This window comes from Pseudophryne corroboree, chromosome 1 (assembly GCF_028390025.1).
Source record: "Pseudophryne corroboree isolate aPseCor3 chromosome 1, aPseCor3.hap2, whole genome shotgun sequence".
Classification (NCBI taxonomy): domain Eukaryota; kingdom Metazoa; phylum Chordata; class Amphibia; order Anura; family Myobatrachidae; genus Pseudophryne; species Pseudophryne corroboree.
The window spans coordinates 748195636-748222508 of NC_086444.1; the positions used below are offsets into that span (position 1 = coordinate 748195636).

The 26873-nt window shown below is 45.0% G+C and overlaps 1 protein-coding gene across 2 annotated transcripts in view; it reads left to right on the forward strand.

Annotated features, from left to right (window-relative positions):
• The window catches only part of CDKL2 (cyclin dependent kinase like 2), a 178723-nt gene that overhangs the window by 116464 nt on the left and 35386 nt on the right, over positions 1–26873 (forward strand). For both annotated transcript variants that reach the window (XM_063916747.1, XM_063916739.1), the window contains exons 7-10: positions 4732–4820; positions 16150–16279; positions 18807–19105; positions 26386–26482. In XM_063916747.1, the coding sequence (XP_063772817.1) occupies positions 4732–4820; positions 16150–16279; positions 18807–19105; positions 26386–26482 (615 nt within the window). The remainder of the gene's footprint in view (positions 1–4731; positions 4821–16149; positions 16280–18806; positions 19106–26385; positions 26483–26873) is intronic.

Consider the following 26873-nt stretch of genomic DNA (forward strand, 5'->3'; position numbering starts at 1 on the left):
AGAACCACAAGTACCAGCATGCGGCGGAAAAATGGGCCCGCTGGTACCTGTAGTACTACTACTAAAAAAATACCCCAATAAAGACATTACACACACACCTTGAAAGTATAACTTTAATACATCCATCCACACCTCCATATACACATACTTACCTTATGTTCCCACGCAGGTCGGTCCTCTTCTCCAGTAGAATCCATGGTGTACCTGTAGAAAAAATTATACTCACATAATCCATGGTTGAAGGCTCCTCGGTAAATCCTTTTGTAATCCACGTACTTGAAAAAATAAAAAAACGGATACCCGACCACGAACTGAAAGGGGACCCATGTTTTCACATGGGCCCCTTTCCCCGAATGCCAGAAACCCACTCTGACTGATGTCTAAGTGGGTTTCTTCAGCCAATCAGGGAGCGCCACGTTGTGGCACCCTCCTGATCGGCTGTGTGCTCCTGTACTGTATGACAGGCAGCACACGGCAATGTTACAATGTAGCGCCTATGCGCTCCATTGTAACCAATGGTGGGAACTTTCAGGTCAGCGGTTGACCGAAAGTGACCTCACCGCTGACCTGAAAGTTCCCACCATTGGTTACAATGGAGCGCATAGGCGCTACATTGTAACACTGCCGTGTGCCGCCTGTCATACAGTACAGGAGCACACAGCCGATCAGGAGGGTGCCACAATGTGGCGCTCCCTGATTGGCTGAAGAAACCCACTTAGACATCAGTCAGAGTGGGTTTCTGGCATTCGGGGAAAGGGGCCCATGTGAAAACATGGGTCCCCTTTCAGTTCGTGGTCGGGTATCCGTTTTTTTATTTTTTCAAGTACGTGGATTACAAAAGGATTTACCGAGGAGCCTTCAACCATGGATTATGTGAGTATAATTTTTTCTACAGGTACACCATGGATTCTACTGGAGAAGAGGACCGACCTGCGTGGGAACATAAGGTAAGTATGTGTATATGGAGGTGTGGATGGATGTATTAAAGTTATACTTTCAAGGTGTGTGTGTAATGTCTTTATTGGGGTATTTTTTTAGTAGTAGTACTACAGGTACCAGCGGGCCCATTTTTCCGCCGCATGCTGGTACTTGTGGTTCTCCAAGTACCAGCTTGCGGGGGAGGCTTGCTGGGCCTTGTAGTACTGCTACTAAAAACAATATCAAACACTTATCACAAAGGCTATCAGCCCCCCATCCGCAGCCCATTGGATGGGGGGGACAGCCTCGGGCTTCACCCCTGGCCCTTGGGTGGCTGGGGGGGGACCCCTTGATTGAAAGGGTCCCCACTCCCCCAGGGTACCCCGGCCAGGGGTGACTAGTTGGATATTTGATGCCACGGCCGCAAGGCACTGTATAAAAGTGACCCCCGGCTGTGGCATTATCTGTCCAGCTAGTGGAGCCCGGTGCTGGTTTCAAAAATACGGGGGACCCCTACTCTTTTTGTCCCCCGTATTTTTGAAACCAGGACCAGGCGCAGAGCCCGATGCTGGTTGCTTAAATATGGGGGAACCCCTGTCCATTTTTTTCCCATATTTCTGCAACCAGGATCGGCTCAAAGAGCCCGAGGCTGGTTTGCCTTAGGAGGGGGGACCCCACGCAATTTTTTTTTTACATTTAAACTTTATTTATTTTTTTAACAAAGTGCACAATGAAGCCCAGCACGGATCTCTCAGATCCGGCCGAGATTCATTGTATTAAAGTCAGCAGTGTTTTACAAGTCACTCACGTAAAACACTGCCAAAAAAAACGAATGACATCGACATCGGAAAACCCGAAAATGCAGAATACGGCAGCTTAGTAAATTAGTCGTAATCAATTCAAAAAGTTGCATATTTACACTTTCGACGTCATTCGTGATTGAACTTTGACCTCAAACGGGAAAACACGAATCTTAGTAAATTTACCCCATAGGGGTAAATTTACTAAGATGGGAGTTCTATTTAAGATGGGATGTTGCCCATAGCAACCAATCAGATTTCAAGTATTATCTTCTAGAAGGTGCCAGATAAATGAGAAGTAGAATCTGATTGGTTGCTATGGGCAACATCCCATCTTAAATAGACCTCCCATCTTAGTAATTTTACCCCATATACTTTGTTATGCAAACTAGGTAATATTCAGTAACTATTAAAGAGAAAGTGTAAACAAAGATGTACATCAATATTTTTAAATTGGTATAATATACATGAAATAACCTCAGTGTTTATAATTGTTTAAAATTATCCATCTTGCTTTCTTTCACCCCTCTGTAAGAGGGTGTCATGTTTGGATGGGTGGTCTTCAGTATACCACCAGCTGGGATCCCGGCGGCTAGCATACCTGCGCCAGGATCCCGATCTCCGGCATGCCGACACATATTCTCCCTCTTGGGGGTCCATGACCCCCCTGGAGGGAGAATAAATAGCATGGCACGCATAGCGCTCCACCGTGCCCACAGCTTGGTGAGTGCAGAGATCCCACAAAGGGACTCATTAGCGCTCGCCCAGCTGTCGGTATGCCGGCGGTTTGGATCCCGGCGCCGGTATGCTGGCCCCTGGGATACCGGCCGCTGGCAACTCATACTATACCCGTTTGGATAATGGTGTTTCTCTAACTAAACTGTTAGACAGTCACAAATATTGTAGCCTTGCTGTATACAGTATGTACACTGTTTGCAATAGTGTTCAAACAAGACCAGGGCCAGGCAGTGAGGCTCAAAGGCACCGAGAGTTGTATGGGGCAGGTACAAGGTTCCTGGGACTCTCTATGCCCGGGACAGCAAGGGAGGTGTAACTACACCTAAGAGATGTAGGTCACACCCACTTCTATGTGCACCCAGCTACTGCAGAGGGTCCCAGATGGGGAGCGGCCACACTCCCTTGCTCCTGGGCCTGTCTTGGCAGTCCCGCTGAGGACACGACACTTGTGCTGAAATTACCACTGCCTTAGACTTTTAGCCTGTATCATAGCACATCAGGGATATGATGAGTAAGGCAGGCATTAGCAAATGATGCAGGGCGAAAGTCTAAAGGGCATGAAAAAGTGGTAGTTTAGTGTGCATTGAGTTTGTAATTTAAGGCTTTTCATCCTTTAGATAGTTTAGATGGTAGATTGTAAGATTTGGTAGAGTTGATTAAATAATTTCACCCTTTCTGCAGCTTGTTCCATAGTTGTCTACCCCTTCCCCCCCACACACACATTCTGCAGGAGACTCCCTTAAATAGACCAGCAAGCTCCCTGATTGCATCTTACCCCCATTATGTAGCTGTTACATTCTTGGAGATACATGTATTGATTAGTGCCATTTCCCTGCATTGGTTATAAGGCACAATGATTCCTATGGCTACATGCAATTTAAATAAGGTATCTAGTGTCCACTTACAGTATATGGAACCTCTTGTAAAACACAGTACACAAACAAATCCTGCAAAATATCAGTGTCTTTTCTTCAACAAATAGATCTTACTAACTGTGGAACTCATTTACATTTGGCTGTAAGTCATTTGTATGACAGGCCTTTCAGATGTAGCGATACACGTCCGCACTGATAGGTGTTACTTTCACATCTCCCTGAAAACGTTTTTGTTGAAAGTAGGCAAGTATGCATACCTCCCAACTGTCCCGATTTGTTGAGACTGTCCCGCTGTCCCACCCGCGGGCCGAAGTGTCCCGTGGTGGTGGGGCAGTTGGGAGGCTCCTGTCACTCACTGAGCGGTGAATAGACGCTGTGCGCACAGGAGACGGAGGGAGAGAGGGCATGCCAGCAGCTCACAGGGCGCTGGGCATGCCCCCTCAGTGATGAAAACGGGGAGTGTGATCGCGATCTTGGCACTCTTTGGAAGCCATGTCCCCTTTCACATAGGTCATGCCCCTTTTCGGGCGCGGCTTCGCCACGCAGTTGTCCCGCTCACCAAATCAGAAATGCTGGGAGGTATGAGTATGGCTTGTTCTGCTCTGCACTTTTCATTAACAAACCTATGTTCATGTCTTACTGGTCTCTCATTATGTCAGGGGGGAAATTGGTTAGCACAGAGACGGAATTACACCTAATGGTACCGTAGGCAAGGTGCTGGTTTGGTATCCCCTCCAATTTGATAAACTGGAAATGAAGGCAAAGTTTAAATAAAAATCATATTCTCTACTACACATGAAAATATGTATACCTGTATGCAGCCAATTGTGCAGAAGAGTAGGTGCTGTCCTGCTTGCACCTCAGGGCTCAACATGCACTCCTCTGACCATTGGTGCTCAATCACATGTGGAAAAATCATTAGGAAAATATAGAATGAAGGAGCTCCAGATATGTAAAATAAAATCAACGCTCACTAGTGATAACACATTCCCTCGTTACTACAATTTCTGAAAGAAAAATATTTCCAGGGCAGATGAGCATTGCTGTCCTTTTCTTGTGAGAAATTGTGTCAGATTTATTAAGCTTTGCATTTATTTTCAGTTTATATAGAAAACTTTTTTTTTGCAGGGTCAGGTCAAAGGTGAGGAACCTCTAACCAGTACCTTGCCATGGACCTCTGATTCTGTACAAATTATTGTATTTAAGTAGCCAACAGCACTCCCCACCACCCTCTCTGGCAGGGGTTGACATATGGACCCCCTAGGGACCATCAAGCCCTAGGCGGCCGCTAGTAGTGCCTTGTGGAGCCCTGGGCTAGCCTTTCATAACATGCTCTTAAACATTCCAAAATATAGCCAATATTGCATGCTTGCAATAACTATCATTTTCATGTTTTCCAGTACTGCTTACACATTGACCCAGAGAAGAGGCCATCCTGCATGACCTTGTTGCAGCATGATCTATTTAAGAAGGATGGATTCTCTGAGAGGTGGGTTTAAGACCCTATCTAATGTTGGCCACACACAAAGCAGTATCTTGGGCAATATTGCCATTTTGGCCTGTAGATGTAGCCCCAAAATTAACACAATTCCCAAGAATGATCCAACAAGACTACAATGGAGTCCAACCAGCCAGCCAGCTTGAATTCTCAATGGCCAATCTGTCCAGTTTGGCAAATTAGAAATTAATTATATTGCTTAGAACCAAGCGACAGAATGTGACCACTTTAAGGTTGTGTACACACTGGCATTAAAATTTCCAATTTCTCTTACGTCCTAGAGGATGCTGGGGACTCCGTAAGGACCATGGGGTATAGACGGGCTCCGCAGGAGACATGGGCACTCTAAGACCTTTTAATGGGCGTGAGCTGGCTCCTCGCTCTATGCCCCTCCTCCAGACCTCAGTTAGATTCTGTGCCCAGAGGAGACTGGTCACAAACTAGGGGAGCTCTACTGAGTTTCTCTAGAAAAGACTATTAGGTTTTTTATTTTCAGGGAGCACTGCTGGCAACAGGCTCCCTGCTTCGTGGGACTGAGGGGAGAAAAACAGACCTACTTTACTGATAGGCTCTGCTTCTTAGGCTACTGGACACCATTAGCTCCAGAGGGTCGGAACACAGGTGTCGTCCTCGCTGTTCGTCCCAGAGCCACGCCGCCGTCCTCCTCGCAGAGCCGGAAGATAGAAGCCGGGTGAGTATCGGAAGCAAGAAGACTTCAAAGGCGGCAGAAGACTTCAGATCTTCGTGAGGTACCGCGCAGCGGTCGCGCTGCGCACCATTGCTCCCACGCACACAACGGCACAGCAAGGGTGCAGGGCGCAGGGGGGGCGCCCTGGGCAGCAATTTTTACCTCATATATAGGCTGGCACAAGTATAGATACTGCTGAGGCAGTATATAAAGCCCCGCCAGTATAAAGAAACAGCGGGACCGAAGCCTGCCATCGAGGGGGCGGAGCTTGTTCCCTCAGCTCTAACCAGCGCCATTTTCTCCACAGCTTGCTGCAGAGAAGCTGCTCTCGGACTCTTCCCCTGCTGTACACAAGTAACAGGGTGCAAAACGAGGGGGGGGGGGGGGGCACATTAATTTGGTGCAAAATTTATTATTATAAAAGTGCTTACTAGTCTGGAACTTTGTTTCAGAACCACAGGGCGCTTGGTGTGAGCTGGCATACTTTCTCTCTGTCTCTCCAAAGGACCTTATTGTGGGTCTGTCCCCATATCCATATATCCCAGTGTGTGTGGGGTGTCAGTACGTGTGTGTCGACATGTCTGAAGCGGAAGGCTCTTCTAGGGAGGATGCAGAGCAGATGGTAGTATTGTCTCCGGAGGCACCGCCGACGGCTAATTGGGTTGACATGTGGAATGTTTTGAATGCGAATGTGGCTTTATTACATAAGAGATATACGGAAATGGGTTCTCTGCGCACTGAGGTGTTAGTCTGAGGCGGGGTGTGCTGCTGGTAATGAGGGGTGTCCCGCCCCCCCTTAAATGGTAAGTATACAGATGTGGATAAATCCACAGGGAACCAGTGCTCAAACCCTATTTGTAGTGGTGAATGATACGGTTATAAAGTGAAACTAAAATCAATAATGAAAAAGCAGGTAATATACTTAGGGTTGTTTATTCTAAGATGCTGAGATACTTTCTTTCCCAACAGGTATAAATTCGGTTTAAAAGTCAATCAGTGATTGGGGCACGCTCCAGGTTTGAGCTTAAATTCTGAAGTGCAAGGTTCAATTGAAAGAACAAATGCTGTAATCTTTGTAAAGTCGAAAAAAAGAAAAAGAAAAAGAAAAAGAAAAATGCCACAAAAAAACAATAATGATAATATGTACTAAAGTCCAAACGGTTTACAAGTCTATACAGACTGCGGCGTCCCGCTAATCTGTGCTCTGAAGTGAAGGATTCTCTTGTGAAGTGATGAACAGTTGACAGCGGTAGTGTATGCTTTGGTTAGAGTGGAGAATAAGGACCCTGGACTGGCGCTATTCCTCCTGCAGCACGTCCCACAGTAGAGCGCCCGAATCAGGCCCGCTCTGTGGGGCCGCTGACCTGGGGTGTGCGCCTGTCACAGAGGCGAAGTGGACACGGCCGGAGCTCTCCGAGCGGCTGGCCGCGCCTCTCCTCCTCCTACAGGGACTTACCTTCTCCCTTCCCCTCCGCCTTCCACTCTCCGCTGTCTCTGGCTTCTTCCATCACCTGGCAACCGGTTGCTTCCGGAACTCCGGATCACGTGACCGGATGGTTTGCGGAAAGGATTAGCAGTACTGTCCTTCTTTGTAGTGAATATTCGTCCTCAGTCCAATGTAGTATAGATGGGTAGCTCCAACGCGTTTCGACCTGTTAGGGTCTTCCTCTGGGAGGAAGACCCTAACAGGTCGAAACGCGTTGGAGCTACCCATCTATACTACATTGGACTGAGGACGAATATTCACTACAAAGAAGGACAGTACTGCTAATCCTTTCCGCAAACCATCCGGTCACGTGATCCGGAGTTCCGGAAGCAACCGGTTGCCAGGCGACGGAAGAAGCCAGAGACAGCGGAGAGTGGAAGGCGGAGGGGAAGGGAGAAGGTAAGTCCCTGTAGGAGGAGGAGAGGCGCGGCCAGCCGCTCGGAGAGCTCCGGCCGTGTCCACTTCGCCTCTGTGACAGGCGCACACCCCAGGTCAGCAGCCCCACAGAGCGGGCCTGATACGGGCGCTCTACTGTGGGACGTGCTGCAGGAGGAATAGCGCCAGTCCAGGGTCCTTATTCTCCACTCTAACCAAAGCATACACTACCGCTGTCAACTGTTCATCACTTCACAAGAGAATCCTTCACTTCAGAGCACAGATTAGCGGGACGCCGCAGTCTGTATAGACTTGTAAACCGTTTGGACTTTAGTACATATTATCATTATTATTTTTTTGTGGCATTTTTCTTTTTCTTTTTTTCTTTTTCTTTTTTTCGACTTTACAAAGATTACAGCATTTGTTCTTTCAATTGAACCTTGCACTTCAGAATTTAAGCTCAAACCAGGAGCGTGCCCCAATCACTGATTGACTTTTAAACCGAATTTATACCTGTTGGGAAAGAAAGTATCTCAGCATCTTAGAATAAACAACCCTAAGTATATTACCTGCTTTTTCATTATTGATTTTAGTTTCACTTTATAACCGTATCATTCACCACTACAAATAGGGTTTGAGCGCTGGTTCCCTGTGGATTTATCCACATCTGTACACTTATTACATAAGAGATTGGACAAAGCAGAGTCCAAATGCCAACCGGGGAGTCACTCCATGGCTCTTACTGTGTCACAAGACCCTTCAGGGTCCCAAAAACGTTCCTTTACCCAGATAGCAGACACTGATACCGACACGGATTCCGACTCCAGTGTCGACTATGATGAGGCAAGGTTCCACCCAAGGGTGGCAAAGAGTATTCAATACATGATTATTGCGATAAAAGATGTATTACATATCACAGAGGACCCGTCTGTCCCAGACACACGGGTCTGTATGTTTAAGGGGAAGAAACCTGAGGTAACATTTCCCCTATCACATGAGCTGAACGCTTTATTTGAAAAGGCTTGGGAAACTCCAGATAGGAGGCTGCAGATTCCCAAGAGAATTATAATGGCGTATCCTTTCCCCTCACAGGACAGGTTACGGTTGGAATCCTCACCCACGGTGGACAAGGCCCTTATGTGCTTGTCCAAAAAGGTGGCCCTACCGTCCCCGGACATGGCGACCTTAAAGATCCTGCGAATCGCAGGCAGGAAACTACCTTAAAATCAATTTATGCGACTACGGGAGCCCTGCTCAGACCGGCGGTAGCATCGGCATGGGTGGGGAGCGCAATTGCAGCATGGGCAGATAACTTGTCATCTGACATGGACACCCTCGACAAAGACAGTGTTTTGTTGACATTAGGTCACATAAAGGATGCAGCGTTATATATGAGGGATGCTGCGAGAGATATTGGGCTCTTGGGTTCAAGAGCAAATGCCATAGCAATTTCAGCTAGGAGGTCACTGTGGACCCGCCAATGGACTGGGGATGCTGACTCCAAGAGACTTATGGAGGCTTTACCTTACAAGGGTGAAGTTCTGTTTGGGGAAGGCCTTGCGGACCTGGTTTCCACAGCTACCGCGGGTAAGTCTTCTTTTCTGCCTTACATTCCCCCACAGCAAAAGAAAACACCTCAATATCAGATGCAGTCCTTTCGGTCTCATAAATTCAGAAAGGGGCGCGGTTCATCCTTCCTCGCCAGAGGTAGAGGTAGGGGGAAAAGAACATCAGCTTCGGCTAGTTCCCAGGAACAAAAGTCCTCCCCGACCTCTACCAAATCCACCTCATGACGCTGGGGCCCCGCTGCAGGAGTCCGCACCGGTGGGAGCACGTCTTCAGCCAGGTCTGGGTTCATTCGGACTTGGATCCTTGGGTGATAGGAATTGTGTCCCAAGGCTACAAACTGGAGTTCGAAGAGGTGCCTCCACGCCGATTTTTCAAATCGGCCTTGCCAGCTTCTCTCCCAGAGAGAGCAATAGTTTCGGCGGCTATACAAAAGCTGTGTCAACAACAAGTGATTATCCAGGATCCCCAGTTGCAACAGGGAGAGGGGTTCTATTCAACCCTGTTTGTCGTCCCGAAGCCGGATGGTTCGGTCAGACCGATTCTGAACCTAAAATCCCTAAATCTATATTTGAAGAGGTTCAAAAACCAAAATGGAATCTCTCCGGGCAGTGATCTCCAGCCTGGAAGGGGGGGATTTTATGGTGTCACTAGACATAAAGGATGCATACCTTCATGTCCCCATATATCCTTCTCATCAGGCGTTCCTGAGATTCGCTGTACCAGATTGTCATTACCAGTTTCAGACGTTGCCGTTTGGGCTTTACACGGCCCCGAGAATTTTCACCAAGGTAATGGCAGAAATGATACTGCGCACATGCGCAAGCAGGGTGTCAAAATTATCCCGTACTTGGACGATCTCCTGATAAAAACGAGATCAAGAGAACAATTACTGAAGAGCGTAGCTCTCTCTCTGAGGGTGCTACAACAACACGGCTGGCTTCTAAATTTACCAAAGTCGCAGTTGGTCCCGACAACTCGGCTGTCGTTTTTGGGCATGATTCTGGACACGGAACGGCAGAGGGTTTCCCAATGGAAAAAGCTCTGGAACTCCAGAACATGGTCAGGGTTCTGCTGAAACCAAAAAGAGTGTCGATTCATCAATGCACTCAAGTGTTGGGAAAGATGGTGGCGGCCTACGAGGCCATTCCGTTTGGCAGGTTCCATGCAAGAACTTTTCAGTGGGACCTACTGAGCAAGTGGTCAGGGTCCCATCTACAAATGCATCGGATGATAAGCCTGTCCCCCAGGGCCAGGATTTCTCTCCTGTGGTGGCTCCAGAGTGCTCACCTTCTAGAGCAGGGGTGGGGAACCTTTGGCCCTCCAGCTGTTGTTGAACTACACATACCAGCATGCCTTGCTACAGTTTTGCTATTTGGCAATGCTAAAAATGTTGCAGGGCATGCTGGGAAGTGTAGTTCAACAACTGCTGGAGGGCCGAAGGTTCCCCATCCCTGTTCTAGAGGGTCGCAGGTTTGGAATTCAAGATTGGGTTCTCGTGACCACGGACACGAGCCTCCGGGGTTGGGGAGCATTCACACAGGGGAAAAAACTTTCAGGGAATATGGTCAAGCCAGGAGGCTTGTCTGCAAATAAACGTGCTGGAATTAAGGGCCATATACAACGGCCTGAGACAGGCGGAGCATCTCCTTCGCAACCTACCCGTTCTGATCCAGTCAGACAATATCACAGCTGTGGCGCATGTAAACCGCCAGGGCGGAACAAGGAGCAGAGCAGCAATGGCGGAGGCCACCAGGATTCTTTGCTGGGTGGAAAATCATGTAAGCGCTCTGTCCGCGGTATTCATTCCGGGAGTGGACAACTGGGAAGCAGACTTCCTCAGCAGACACGATCTCCATCCAGGAGAGTGGGGACTTCATCAAGAGGTCTTTGCAGAAGTGACAAGTTGTTGGGGACTACCTCAAATAGACATGCTGGCGTCACGCCTCAACAAGAAGCTACGGACATATTATTCCAGGGCAAGGGACCCTCAGGCAATAGCAGTGGACGCGCTAGTAACACCATGGGTGTATCAAGCGGTCTATGTGTTCCCTCCGCTTCCGCTCATCTCAAAAATATTGAGAATCATAAGAAGAACAAAAGTTCAGACGATACTCATTGTCCCAGATTGGCCTCGAAGGGCCTGGTATCCAGATCTTCAGGAAATGATCACAGAAGATCCTTGGCCGCTTCCTCTCAGAGATGACCTGTTACAACAGGGGCCGTGTGTGTTTCAAGACTTACCGTGATTACGTTTGACGGCATGGCGGTTGAACACCAGATCCTAGCTAGGAAAGGTATTCCAGGGGAAGTCATCCCTACTCTACTTAAAGCTAGGAAGGAAATAACGGCGAAGCACTATCACCGTATCTGGAGGAAGTATGTGTCTTGGTGTGAATACAAGAATGCTCATACGGAAGAATTCCAGCTGGGTGGTTTTCTCCATTTTCTACAGTCAGGAGTGGATATGGGCCTAAATATAGGTTCCATTAAGGTGCAGATTTCGGCCTTATCAATATTCTTTTAGAAGGAATTGGCCTCTCTTCCAGAAGTACAGACTTTTGTGAAAGGAGTACTGCACATCCAACCTCCTTTTGTGCCCCCTGTGGCACCGTGGGACCTGAACGTGGTGTTGCAGTTCCTTAAATCACATTGGTTTGAACCAGTTCAAACTGATGAGTTAAAATTTCTCACGTGGAAAGTGGTCATGTTATTGGCCTTGGCATCTGCAAGGCGGGTGTCAGAATTGGCGGCCTTGTCCCACAAGAGCACCTATCTGATTTTCCATATGGATAGAGCGGAATTGAGAACTTGTCCACAATTTCTACCTAAGGTGGTTTCGTCGTTTCACATGAACCAACCTATTGTAGTGCCGGTGGCTACGGATGTCTTGGAGGAGTCCAAGTACCTTGATGTAGTCAGGGCTTTAAAAATCTATGTAGCCAGAACGGCTCGTATTCGGAAAACAGAGGCTCTGTTTGTCCTATATGCGGCCAATAAGGTTGGCGCTCCTGCTTCCAAGCAGACTATTGCACGCTGGATCTGTAACACGATTCAGCAGGCTCATTCTACGGCATGATTGCCGTTACCAAAATCGGTGAAGGCCCATTCCACTAGGAAGGTGGGCTCTTCTTGGGCGGCTGCCCGAGGTGTCTCGGCATTACAGCTTTGCCGAGCAGCTACTTGGTCGGGTTCAAACACTTTTGCAAAATTCTATAAGTTTGATACCCTGGCTGATGAGGACCTCCTGTTTGCTCAATCGGTGCTGCAGAGTCATCCGCACTCTCCCGCCCGGTCTGGAGCTTTGGTATAAACCCCATGGTCCTTACGGAGTCCCCAGCATCCTCTAGGACGTAAGAGAAAATAAGATTTTAAACCTACCAGTAAATCGTTTTCTCCTAGTCCGTAGAGGATGCTGGGCGCCCGTCCCAGTACGGAATAAATCTGCAGTACTTGTACGTAGTTACTGATGTAGTTATACGAGAGGTGTGTACTGTTGAGATCAGACTGTTGCTGATTTCTGTTGTTCATGCTGTTAACTGGTTTAGTTATATACCATGTTATACGGTGTGTTTGTGGTGTGGGCTGGTATGTATCTCACCCTTAATTAACAAAATCCTTTTCCTCAAAATGTCCGTCTCCTCTGGGCACAGTTCTATAACTGAGGTCTGGAGAAGGGGCATAGAGGGAGGAGCCAGCTCACGCCCATTAAAAGGTCTTAGAGTGCCCATGTCTCCTGCGGAGCCTGTCTATACCCCATGGTCCTTACGGAGTCCCCAGCATCCTCTACGGTCTAGGAGAAAAAGATTTACCGGTAGGTTTAAAATCTTATTTTTTACATGTTCCATTTCAATGTTTCTAAAATACTGTACATCAACACAATCTTCTCAATGGAAGCCCATCCTAAGGGTCTGATTCTGAGTTTGACACATATTGGACGTAATTTACACAAACGAGATAAAACTCCATGGATAATAGAGTATTCACACTCATTTGATGAGGACTACACATTGCAAGATGTGTGCTGATTATGGTTTTTACAGGTTAATACTGTATGTACTGTATCTCTGCATCTGTTTGTAGTTATGTAGACACACTCTTACTATATTCTGCCTACAGAAGAATGACCGTTACCCGTGCATATGTGCATTTTTGCTTCTGTTCCCTGTGCTATGTACATAGTCAAATTGGTGTAGGTCCAGCTCAGCATCAGGCTCAGTGAGTTGCAGTTTACAAGTGTTTCTAAATGTTTTGATCAAGATATTTTGGATTTTTAGTTATTTTAAAAAATGTAGATTGAATGCATTCATACATACAGTATAAATACATCTAGATGCATAAGAAATCATTGAAAATACAGTGGGCTCATGTAGAGTTGGACATACTGAATGTCCAACAAGGAAGGCAAAATGTACTTTTTCATAATATATATGTTCATTTAATATGCAGTATGTGTTAGTAGGTACCTAGAGAAGTAGAATGGGAGAGCGGCAGGGAAGTAACATGAGTACAGCAATGGTGTGTAAATGCATAATAACCCCCCTACCCCCCAAAGCAGCCACTACTTGTTCCAGGTCAACAATCCACCTATTTCACTTCTCCGCTCTGTCCCATACGGAGGCCATAACAGCATATTGGGCAGTGAGAGAGAGAAGACTACTGCCTCTCCTCTTCCTCACTGTTTGATGTGCCACTGCCATGCTATACAGACGTGGCTGTAGTGGTAATGGGCAGAGAGGAGTAGTGTTACAGGTGGGCTCTGGAGCTGCCCCTTCATACTGTTTGGTTAAAACTCTTTTGGGCAGGGAGTGTGGCGACATCTTCCTGAATTGTCCACGTTTCCCCAGTACCATGGCCCATCGGAGCTACATTATCAACGTCCCTGACCAAACGTTCTACAATTGGGGAAACAGCCCCTTATACATATCGGTTCAGGGCTGCTTCTCCTCTACTCGTATTTGGGGGTAAATTTACTAAGAGGGGAGTTCTATTTAAGATGGGATGTTGCCCATGGCAACCAATCAGATTCTACTTCTCATTTATCTAGCACCTTCTAGAAGATAATACCTGAAATCTGAATGGTTGCTATTGGCAACATCCCATCTTAAATAGAACTCCCATCTTAGTAAATTTACCCCTTGGTGATAAAAAATTTTTTTTACATAAAATGCACTAGTGCTGATAGTTTAGAGACCAGAATCCCACAAATCTGCACTTACAGTAAGCATATGCCCAGAGCGCTTTCATGCAAAGTATGCTTTGCTAACTGGAGTAGTATTCACTCTGGATCGGGGGCCTAATTCAGAGTTGATCGCAGCAGCAAATTTGTTAGCTGATGGGCAAAACCATGTGCACTGCAGGGGGGGCAGATATAACATGTGCAGAGAGAATTAGATTTAGGTGGGGTGTATTCAAACTGAAATCTAAATTGCAGTGTAAAAATATAGCAGGCAGTATTTACCCTGCACAGAAACAAAATGACCCACCCAAATCTAACTCTCTCTGCACATGTTATATCTGCCACACCTGCATTGCACATGGTTTTGCCCAGCTGCTAACAAATTAGCTGCTACGATCAGGTCTGAATTACCCCCCAGGTCCACTGTCTTCAAAATTTATAGGTAAGCATCAACATAGAAAAAAGAGGCAGATACTAAATAATGCTGGGTACACACTGTTCGATATATTGTTCATTCAATTGTCGAACGTTATATCGCTAGTGCATTATTGGGTGTGGACACAGATAGGTCTGTGAATGATGTTGTTCACAGGCATATCAGGCGAGCCATACAGCACAGCTGATGCTGTCTGTACATGTAGCAACTCTCATTGATGCTGTGATGCGTTCACACGTAAGCACACATCGTGACAGCTACTACATGCACCTGGGTTCGCACAATGTATTTCCTATGAATCGCGGGTGCGACTATCTGCATGTGGCCGCCAGTGGGGCACACTAATCGTGGCAAGCTAGTCGCACCCACGACTATTCGCGGATGAGATGAGAGAGGCTACATCTGTATATTGATACATCTGGATGTGTATACGGCCGACTCACTGACTGAGCGATAGGTTGGCTGCAGCAGCAGTTGACTATGACAGCACAAGTAGGAACGCATATTAAAACTACTCTACTGCCAGACATATTGGGCAGCAGATTGGTAAGTGTGTATGCAAAAAAATATTTATTTATTTACCATTTGGGCTGCTGATCTGTTGGCTAAGGGGCCCTACAGACATGCCGATCCGCCGCCGAGCTGCCCGACGGGGGGGCAGTGACGGGGGGAGTGAAGTGTCTTCACTCCCCCCGTCACCCGGCTCCATAGAACTGCAGGCAAATATGGACGAGATCGTCCATATTGGCCTGCATGTACAGCCGACGGGGGACCAGCGATGAACGAGCGCGGGGCCGCGCATCGTTCATCGCTGGAGCCTCCACACTGAAAGATATGAACGAGTCCTCGTTCATTTATGAACGAGATCGTTCATATCTTTCAAACAAATCGGCCAGTGTGTAGGGCCTATAAGTGTGTATCCAGCTTATTGGTAATAATTGGTAGATTTACCAAAACAATATAACAAGGTAACAGTATATTGAGCTGGGCCTACAAACTTGTTACATATTATCCAACTGTGTTATAAGATTAATGCTCATGTATTTATCAGTCAAAATATAAATGCTGAATTAAACAACTATTACAGAAAACCTCTTTGTAACACAGTAAAATGGCATTGGTGTATTAAAACAAAATATTTACAGAGTGGATTTGTGTTAAAAACAGCAGGAGACTTTTGTAAAAAGCTACTCATTCCTCTACAATGACCATAAAAGGGGCCATCTTTCATTACAATCTATTAGGGGAATTGTGTGTCTCCACTTATCTGCTTACAATGCTGCTGGTACTGATAAAATTAGAACAAAACAAGCATTTCTGGAATTAATGTTGGTATTTTTAGAAGATAATTTTTTATATGCTGTTTAATTGGGGAAACTGTAATTTACAGTATGATGACAAGTACAGTAACTTAATATGTCAAAATTAGTCATTACAGATCATAGCATAATAGAGTATTGATAAGATCATTGGTCACAGCTCTGATTTGAAAATGAAAAGCTACATAATACAGAACATGTATGGGCACAAGCTACATGATTTGTAACTATAAGTAACCATTTCCATTCTTATTGTTCTGTCATGTTAAAGGTTTTCACAGGAAATTAGTGTCAAAGTCCAGAAGCTTTGTAAAGACATTCCATCACAGCTCAAAAAGACAAAAAATGTCAAAAAAGAAAAAGACGATTACCCAGGAGAGAAGAAAGCACTGGCCATGCAGGTGAAATATTCTGCTTAATGCTAATTTATCCCAACTCATGTAACACACAAGTACAATGGGCAGTATGCAACAGGTTTAAGTTACACAATGAAAGATAATTGATGATGTTTTTGCCGCAACTTATAAAAGCCACCGCTTCGTAAATATAGCTCTAAATGTCAACTGATCCTCATGAATGATGATCATTCCACAAGTTTCTATATTGGTTTATTTCTGTTTGTCCAAGCAATTATCTATCAAAGTGTATTGCAGATTTCTTTGTTTAGTGGTTTACATTTGTTATTCCATTAAAAGCAGCTAATTTGTTAAATGGCTTTTGTGAAAATGTTGGCGTATTTTTGGTGTATGTTTAATGTCACTCATTCATCATTTTGATTGTCCCTGTCAGCGAGCTCCTGCTCCACCATTACCTATCCAGCTCCACAATAGGAAATGGGGGTGCAGGGGCAAATGCAGGATTTCTATATCAGGGATGGGTGGGGGTGGGGTTTGGGGGTCCAAATGTATTCCACAGTCATCTACTCTGCAGAGCACTGGAGCAAGTGCAGGAATCTATGGGTGTGGTAGAACCTAGTACTGACCCTGGACAAATATGTACACATTGGTCTTTTTATACACTGAATATATAGATGGTTTATAGAATAGGCTGTATCAAACATATTTAATATAAATAACATAAGTGGTCAGGAAAATTTCAAACATCCCATAATATATAAAGATACATAATAGAACCTGTAGGAACTGCACTTTGTAAACACACATTCTCCCACCTCATGGTAAGGCATCTGCCTCTTCTTCTTGACAGCTACTCTCTGGTCCTGTGCACTTGGTAGAAGAAGTTGCTACCACTGGACGTGTGCAGCAGCTCAGTTCTGTCCCATAAATGGCATGTTGTGGTGGCAGCTCTAGTAATCATATCATGGGTATATTCAGGTTTTTAGAAAACCAAAAAAGTTAGTAATTGTGCAAAACCATGTTGCAGGTGGGACAACTGTAACATGTGCAGAGAGATTTAGATTTGGGTGGGCCGCTTGTCAAGAGGAGGGGGGTTTCCGGGCAACCGGAAACCCTTTTGCGTTTGCTTATGGCACGATGTGAACAAAACTCGCGCAATGGTCCTGAGTGCATGTAAGAGTAATATAGTAACATAGTAACATAGTAACATAGTATCTGAGGTTGAAAAAAGACAATTGTCCATCGAGTTCAACCTATTTGTGGTCTCCTATGCATGATGATTTGACTAAAATTTCTGACTGATGCTGCTGTCAGCCGTTGCATTTTATCCCTATTTATAGTAACTATAATGCATGACTATGCACCATACCCCTGGATATCCTTATCCATTAGGAATTTATCTAACCCATTCTTAAAGGTGTTGACAGATTCCGCCATTACTACTCCCTCGGGCAGGGAATTCCAAACACGTATTGTCCTTACCGTGAAAAAGCCTTTACGCTGTATTGTGCGGAATCTCCTCTCCTCTAACCTGAGCGAGTGTCCACGAGTCCTCTGTGTTGATCTAACCATAATCAGGTCCCGCGCAAGCTCTGTGTATTGTCCCCTTATATATTTGTAGATGTTGATCATATCCCCTCTTAGTCTCCGCTTTTCCAATGTAAACATGCCTAGTCTTTCAAGCCTTTCCTTGTATTCCATCGTCTCCATGCCCTTAATTAGTTTGGTCGCCCTCCTCTGTACCTTTTCAAGCTCCAGGATATCCTTTTTGTAGTACGGTGCCCAGAATTGTACACAGTATTCAAGGTGTGGCCTCACTAGTGATTTATATAACGGGAGTATAATACTCTCGTCCCTAGCATCAATACCCCGTTTTATGCATGCTAATATCTTATTAGCCTTCTTTGCTGCAGTCCTACTTTGGGTACTACTGCTTAGCTTGCTATCTATGAGGACACCTAAGTCCTTTTCCAGTACAGAATCCCCTAATTTTACCCCATTTAGTAGGTAGGTGTACTTTTTGTTCTTGTTACCACAGTGCATTACCTTACACTTGTCTGTGTTGAAGCGCATTCTCCATTTGGCTGCCCATGCTTCTAATTTAACTAAGTCGTTCTGAAGAGACTCGGCATCCTCCTCTGTATTTATAGCCTTACACAATTTGGTATAATCTGCAAAAATTGACACCATGCTCTCTAGACCTTCTGTTAGGTCGTTAATGAAAATATTGAACAATAGCGGTCCTAATACTGAGCCTTGCGGCACACCACTTAGCACTTCAGTCCAAGTTGAAAAAGATCCATTAACCACAACGCGCTGCTCCCTATTATCTAACCAGTTTTTGACCCAAGTGCATATTGTGCTTCCTATATTGCCTAATTGCTTGCTATGGCTTACATGGGTCAAGATCCCTGAGGTACTCACCAAAGAATGACACGATGGAGATATACTAAACTCCTTAGGGTTGTACAAAGATGTGCAATGTATATAATTTGTTGTTTCACCAGTTACCTTTGGTTTAGTAAATCCATAGAATATTTTTTGTTTATTTGTGTTTACTTTTTTCTTGTAGGATTTCAATATTGAATCCAAAGTGAAAGATACAAAACCTTTAAAAGTGAAGATAATTAAAATGGATACAGATAAGGGCGAGAAGAATGACAGGACATCTAATGCTAGCAGTTTATTTAATGGATCAAATCAGGGCAGGACAGCAGCTTATGTCACACTGAAAGAGTCAAACAACAGCCTAGATTACCATAAAAGCCCAGCTGGAATAATCCCTCCAATCAGCTACAACCTTTCAACCATCTCTCCACATATGACATCCAATGCTAATGGGTCGTCTGGTTCCGCCCATGTCAGTTTCAGGTAACTGTAGAAGATGTAGCTGAGTGTCCTATTGTCTTCTTTCTGTCGTGCTTATGTGCTTTTTGATGATCAACAGTTTTCTTGTTACAAGTTTTAATCCCCAAGTCCTTAGATACAATATGAGTGTGAGAAGACAAATTCATCACATAAACCAGCAATGGAATGTATTTGTCGAATATGGCATGAGATAAACAGAAACATCAGTTATCAGGCGTACTGTAAATCTGGAAGGGAATGATTTGCATCCTCTCACTAAGGAAATACTTCAAACAATATATGGTGTTTGCCGCACAAAAGAAAGAGAAATATAAAAACCTATTTTAGAAAGTCCAAATCTAATAGATCTTTTATGGCGCAGGTCCCAACAATTGGAAAATCCTTACCACATCTCTGGCTTATGGTTATGTAATTTAACCTTTGATCTGCAGCGCTGACACATACTATGCCAACACTATTAATCCTTTGATCTGCATCTATATTGTTATCTATGAAGACGCTCATGTCACAAATATTGCGTTGGGTATGGGATCCAGCAGTTGAAATCCCGGCGGTCAAAATCCTGAAGCTGGAATCCCGACCGCCAGAATGCAGACAGGACAATGAGCGCAACAAAGCCCCTTGCGGGTTCGGTGGCTCACTGCGCTCACCACAGGTTCTATTCCCGCTCCACTGGTGTCATGGACACCCAGGAGAGGGAATAGCTGTGGCCCCGCTACCAGCATGCTGGCAGTCGGGATTCCGGCGTCGGGATTTTGACCAGGATCCCGACTACATCTCCAAATATTGGCATAAACACAGTCTGAGGACGCAAGCATTGTTTCCCTTGAATCAAATTTTTTAAGTGTGTGCATATGCAATTCCAAAGAGTTAATAGTCTCTGGGCAGGATGTACTAAGCCCATAAAAGTGATAAAGTACCAGCCAACCAGCTCCTAACTGTCATTTTTCAGCCTATGACATGGCAGTTAGGTGAGGATTGGCTGGTACTTTATCACAGTGAAATTATCACTTTTCAAGGTCCTCAGTCCCAGGAGCCCTGCTAACACCTGCAATAGGGGACAAGATGAACCCTGCCTGGTACTACTCAACCTGCACTGCAGCAAGTGATGGTGCACCCCCCGCTACTGCTGGACTGTGAGATGGAACGCTGATTCTGTATGCTGCAGATGGCTGAACCACAGCATAACTGGAGCCCTACCAATTCACTGTGGGCTCTGGTCCCTGTATACCGGCTGAGAACACTACCTATATGATTCTGCTAGTCGTGTGTGTTTACACATACACATACACACACACACCATATTTGTTTTTCCTTTTTATTTTAAGAGGGGGGCACCAAACTCCATCTCGCCTCTGGGCAACTGGGATGAACTTATGCAGTATGTTCCTGCATCTTTATGTTTGATTGAAGGGTAAAGTGTCTTACTACTGTATGCAAGATTTGAGTCTTCTGTTTTGCATTGACTGTAAACACTGATTAAGCTTTCTGATAAGCAGTGCAATAAGAGCAGTGGAATTTTCCCCCATTGTCCTGGCAATTATTCCACAGATGATCCATGGTTTTACCATCAATGGCAGAGAGGCAACAATGTTTTTTTCTTCTTTCGTACAGGTGATACCTTCCCTGATTGAGCTGCCATCTATGAGTCAAATTATCAATGGTTTTCTGTTCACGGTGTGATGCCTTCAATGCTAAGGGGTGTATTCAATAACTGTCGGAAGCTGTCGTCTTGTCGGAAAGACGGCAGCTTCCGACAGTTTTAGGTCGGAAGGGGTTCCGACCTATTCATTATGGCCCCATTTATTCCGTCAAGTCGGGAAACCCGACTTGTCGGAATGCTGACGGAATGCACGCTGATCGGCGGCTTTCCGACAATCTCAATCCGACTATAAAAAAAGTCGGATTGAGATAACTGAACTGAGAGCAGTAGACGGGGGAGCAGCGGGGAGAGCAGGGACCCAGCGGCAGCGTCCACCCGGTTCCAGCAAGCGACGTCCCGCTTGCTGGAGATGGGTGGACGCTGCCGTGAGCCTCCGCTGCTGCAGCCGCTGCTCCCCCGTCTCCTCCTCTCCTCCCCCGTCTGCTCTGCTCTCCCCCCCCCCCCCGGCGCCACAGACATCTCCCCCCTGCTCCCCCCCCCCGCCACTCACCTCCGGCGCCGCTGACCACTCCCACCCACCCCCGGCGCTGCTGACAGCTCACTCTGCCGTTGCTGTCAGCGCACCCGCAGCGCTGACAGCAGCAGTAGGTTACGGAATGGCCAAATCCTACAGTCGGATTTGGCCGCTCTTTTGAATAGGGGTTGTCGGGTCCATTCAGACAACTGCATGTCGGAATGGACCCAACTCCTATTGAATATACCCCTAAGCATTAACCGTCTGATGGCCACACCTATAGTAAATAGTATTGGTCAGTGTTGTGATGAGATGTGGTGTGCAACAACACATCTCTTTAGCGAGATATAAACCACCCTTAAAAGTGACCAAAGCAATGTCTCTTACTAAGAGGTTCCTGTAGAGTTGGACATATGCATCTTTTTTTTATATATATATATAAAATAAGTTCACAAAAAATCTTATGTCTGTGCCTGTATGCAGATTAGATCACATCTCACACTTATGACTCCTGATGTGTAGTGAGGCAATATAGAGGGACATATAAGCCTAGGCTGGGTACAGCAAGGACGTGAGGCTAGATTTACTGTAATAAGGTTTTTTAACAAGCTGCTTGGTGTGTTTGACCTCAAAATTTCAAGTGGTACTAATGTTAAGAGCAAGAGTCACCACTTAGCAAATCTAGCCCTTGGTCTCATGAGGCTGACCGGGGTGCAGATGCCTATATGCCTGTCAGGAAACAAATCACTGGCAGGTTCTCATATTGCATTGCAAAAATATGCACTGATGATTGCTGCCACCTGATGATATGCACTGATGCAATTACCAACACCTGTAAAACTTCTCCTCTGCCCAATGCTGCTGGTTGATGTATAGCAGTGCAGCGCCAGTTGCACATTGGGCAGAAAGAGACAGAAAACTGCTGTTTAGCAACATCAATCTCTGCTCTCTCCATGCCCAATGTGATGCTACACATTGGACAAGAAGTGTTAGGGGGGAAGGCAATCACACTGGAACTCTTTCTCCTTTCTCCCCCCAAGGAGTCATCCCTCTGCTTTACAACATATACTGTAGTCATTAAAAAAAATGGGAGGAGGTGTGGCCACCACTTTAGATTTGGGCATGCACCCCAGTACATAGGCCTGGCTTCATTTATCTGAATTATGGCTATATGATATGTGTTTGTTTGCATGTCTTACATTTAAGCCTGACCACTATGGTGCCAAAGAAGCAGAAAAGTCCCAACTCTCTAGCCCTCATCTAACTATCTCCCCTACACTTTCCTCTTGGAAATGGTTGCGGCGGAGGCCAAGTGTTTCTTCAGATTTTGGCCCCCTCACCTCCTTTTTGGGTAACCCTGCCTTTACACCTGGCTTTACGTTCTCTTCCTACATAAACTGGGCCCTAGAGGGACTTTTTAGAGTGGGTCAGTTGGCACAATCATCGGGGGTCAAGCAATTTTCAGATATACGGATGAAATGGGATGTCCCACAGGCGGATTTTTGGAAGTACTTACAAATACGGCTAATACTTATCGACAGGCTTCTAGGGTACTGACTCCATTTGAAAAGATGTGTGTGGTGCCTATACACCCTAAACATACGATATCCTCCCTATATAAGCTCTTACAAATGCCTGACTCTCAATCCCCCCTTCTCTTTACTCAAAAATGGGAATGTGACCTGAATCTCTCTCTTTCAGATAGGGAGTGGGAATCTATTTTTCTCAAGACCCATGCCAGTTCTATCTGTATACAAATAAGAGAAACTCAATACAAAATATTGATGAGATAGTACAGGCACCCTTCTCTTCTTCATGCTATTTCCCCCATCTATTTCCCCTGCCTGTTGGAGATGTCATAATGCCTTGGGCGCCTTACTGCATATTTGGTGGACCTGCCCACTCATTAAAGTTTTCTGGGATGACGTTTCAGGAGATATCCTCCATGCCCCTGTTCCCTCTGACCCAGCCTTTTGGTTATTAAATCACTCCTCTTTACCTTTGTCCATCTATAAGTCATCGCTACTGCGACATCTTAGTAATGCTGCCCGTGCAGTGATCCCTGCTCTGTGGAAATCCGCTAGTTCCCCTATTCGGAACGCTTGGTTTTCCTTGACTTGATTACTACATGACTATGGAGGATATTCTCCTGAGCTCCAGGGATAGACTGACCGAATTTATGGCTATATGGTTGCCCTGGGTGGAATATAAATCATCTGGGTCCTACAGGGACTATGGGGGTCATTCCGAGTTGTTCGCTCGTTGACAATTTTCGCAATGGAGCGACTAAGGCAAAAATGTGCATGTGCATGGTACGCAGTGCGCATGCGCTAAGTATTTTAGCACAAAACTTAGTAGATTTACTCACGTCCGAACAAAGAATTTTCATCGTTGAAGTGATCGGAGTGTGATTGACAGGAAGTGGGTGTTTCTGGGCCGAAACTGACCGTTTTCTGTGAGTGTGCGGAAAAACGCAGGCGTGCCAGGATAAAACGCGGGAGTGTCTGGAGAAACGGGGGAGTGCCTGGGTGAACGCAGGGTGTGTTTGTGACGTCAAACCAGGAACGAAACGGGCTGAGCTGATCGCAGTGTAGGAGTAAGTCTCGAGCTACTCAGAAACTGCTAAGAATATTCTATTCGCAATTCTGCTAATCTTTCGTTCGCTATTCTGCTAAACTAAGATACACTCCCAGAGGGCGGCGGCCTAGCGTGTGCAATGCTGCTAAAATCTGCTAGCGGGCGAACAACTCGGAATGAGGGCCTATATCTCTGCCTTGAAACATTGAGGTTGGTGATTTGTTACTGATATGCTTTTGAATGTTTTTATGTGCATTCTCGGCTCTAGGTCTTGTTCCCCCTTTCTTTATTCTTTTCTCTCTCTCTCTCTCTCTCTCTCTCTCTCTCTTTCTCTCCTTTTACTTCCTCTCTGGTTTGAAACGTGTTAATGCAGATTTATGTGTTGCTGGACATGTCAATCTGATGTTATATACACTGGTACACGTTTTTGTGTACACTTTATACTTTTATGTTTGATACTGTCCTTTTTTTTCTCTCAATATTGTGCCGATTTATATCTGTATTTTCTTTAATAAACACAGATTACAAAAAAAAAAAAAAAAAGTCCCAATATGGTAAAATGACAACAGTTGGGGCGTTTCTAATTAATCACTATTTCTTAAAAGTATTCTCCAGAAATCACCACTTGGGGAACACCATTTTGGTTTTTGGGGAACTACAATGGCCCTATTTCTCTTGCAACACTACAGCACACATGCGTATTTTGCACTGAATGCACATGCAGAAAGTGACGCAAATACGTTCAATGTACGCCTGTCATTAACCTGATGCAGACCAGCTTGCACACAGAATTGCAATTTGTTTGGCCGTATTTGATACCTGGTATTTTTTAAATGTAATGTACCGAACTGAACATGATGCACTGAGACTCAGCTGTCGGTACTATAATCGCAATTGCTCTGAAAGAACATCAACTTGTGATGTATATTATATGTTGGATAAATACGCGTGGTTTGTGCAATAATTAAAATAAGAAAAACAAACTAGAAGTATGAACTTTGGGGCAGATGTATTAACCTGGAGAAGGGATAAAGAAGTGATAGAGCAGTAAAAAGCGCATGGTGATAACGCAGCAGCCAATCATTAGAAATCTGAAAAATAACAGGAGCTGACAGGCTGGTGTGTTATCACCTTGCACTTGTCACTGCTTTACCCCATCTTTATCCCTTCTCCAGGCTTAATACATCTGCCCCATGTTTCATATACAGATGTGTTTTACTCTGCTATCTTTCTGATAGCAGCATAAAACTTCTCATCAGTACTTTGCTTTGTTGGAGGACCCTTTACGCATCCCACTATTCAGGCCCGGTTGCGACCTTCGGTCACCAAACTATTATATTCCCCCTCTGGTGGTTGCGTGGACCACCACCCGAGTGGGAATACCAAGCTTGGGTTGGGATTCCAACCACCGGCATTTCCCCGGCAGCTGGTAATTTAACCGCATACCCTTGGCAATGCTATTACATTTACCCCTTAGTCTGTGGATCCCCTCTTGTGGTCATGGTATTTCCTCTGTCACATGTAGCCACATGCAGCCTTACTCCTAGTAACATAAGAGGACAGATCCTACATCACACATGAGCAGCACACTCATTTATTGAAATACTCTGTACTTCTGTGTGCTAATCTGGTTGGTTATAGGTGGTACGGACTCCATCCACTCTAAAATATGGTATAATGCATGACCAGGACTGGAAGAATGAAAACAAACAGATACTAATCCTAGTCTAACCCACCTTAAAGATGAAACATATACAAGATGGCCTACAATAATGTAGATTTGGCCATGACCTTTCCAGAAACCCAGGTTTGCATTTACATTGGATCTAGCTTTAAATATGCATCCTAATGGTGCAATATTTTAAGCAACACTGGAACTCAGATGAGGGGCGGGATAAAATGAAGCCCGAGTTCAGTGGCCATGCAGGATGTCAGACGAATTTGGACACTTTTTTAAAGGGGCAAACATTTACAATGCTAAGCCATGTCTTGTTAATGATTGGCCTTTTAAAAAAACATCCGAATTCAGCTGGCATCCCACATGGCTGCTGAACTCAGACTTCATTACTTCCCGGCCAATGGATTTGTCAGTATGTCTACCAAATTATACTCTAATGCAGTGGTTCTCCACCGCGGTCCTCAAGTACCCCCAACAGTTCATGTTTTCCAGGTCTCCTCACAGGATTGCAAGTGAAATAATTTGCTTAAAATGTGTCAGTGAGTAATGAATACACCTGTGCACCAGCTAGGTGACCTGGAAAACATGAACTGTTGGGGGTTATTGAGGACTGAGATTGAGAACCACTGCTCTAATGCACAATATAGAAAAAAAAAGATCATATTCAAGTTACAGTATTGGGATAGTTTATATTAGAGATGTGCAGGTTCAGATTTACTTGGATTTACTCGGATCTCAAAAATGGCATCTTATTGGATATCGGCTCTCGTATGTCTTGGATATCCAATAAGATAAATTCGAACCTGTGTTAGTTTGGCAAAAATAACCAAGTAAATCCGAATCCGCAAATCTTTCGTTTGTATTAGATTTTTATTCAGTTATTTAATTGCTTTTGTTTGTTTTTTAAAAAGGGGAGAAGAAAAAGGCAAACTATTTGTAAGCTCTTATAAGAAAAATGGAGGAAAACCTTCGCCAAGAAATCAGTATAATCCAAACCTTACAACAGTGGTGAGTACATGCATCGTCTACATGAGAATAGCAGCTCCTAAGGGATTTTATTTATCATCCAATTATAATTAATAAATCTTTTGAAGATAGAATATATGGGCAAAAAAGTTGAATACTGTATCTAAATTAGAGATGTGCGGCGGACACTTTTCGGGTTTTGTGTTTTTGGCTTTGGATCTGGATCTCTGTTTGTGTTTTGGATCTGGATTGGTTTTGCCAAAACCACCCTTTCGGGTTTTGGTTTTGATTTTGGATCTGGATTTTATTTTAAACATAAAAACTGCTAAACTCACAGAATTTGGGGGTATTTTTGATCCTACGGTATTATTAACTTCAATAACGTTAATTTCCACTCATTTCCAGTCTATTCTGAACACCTCACAATATTGTT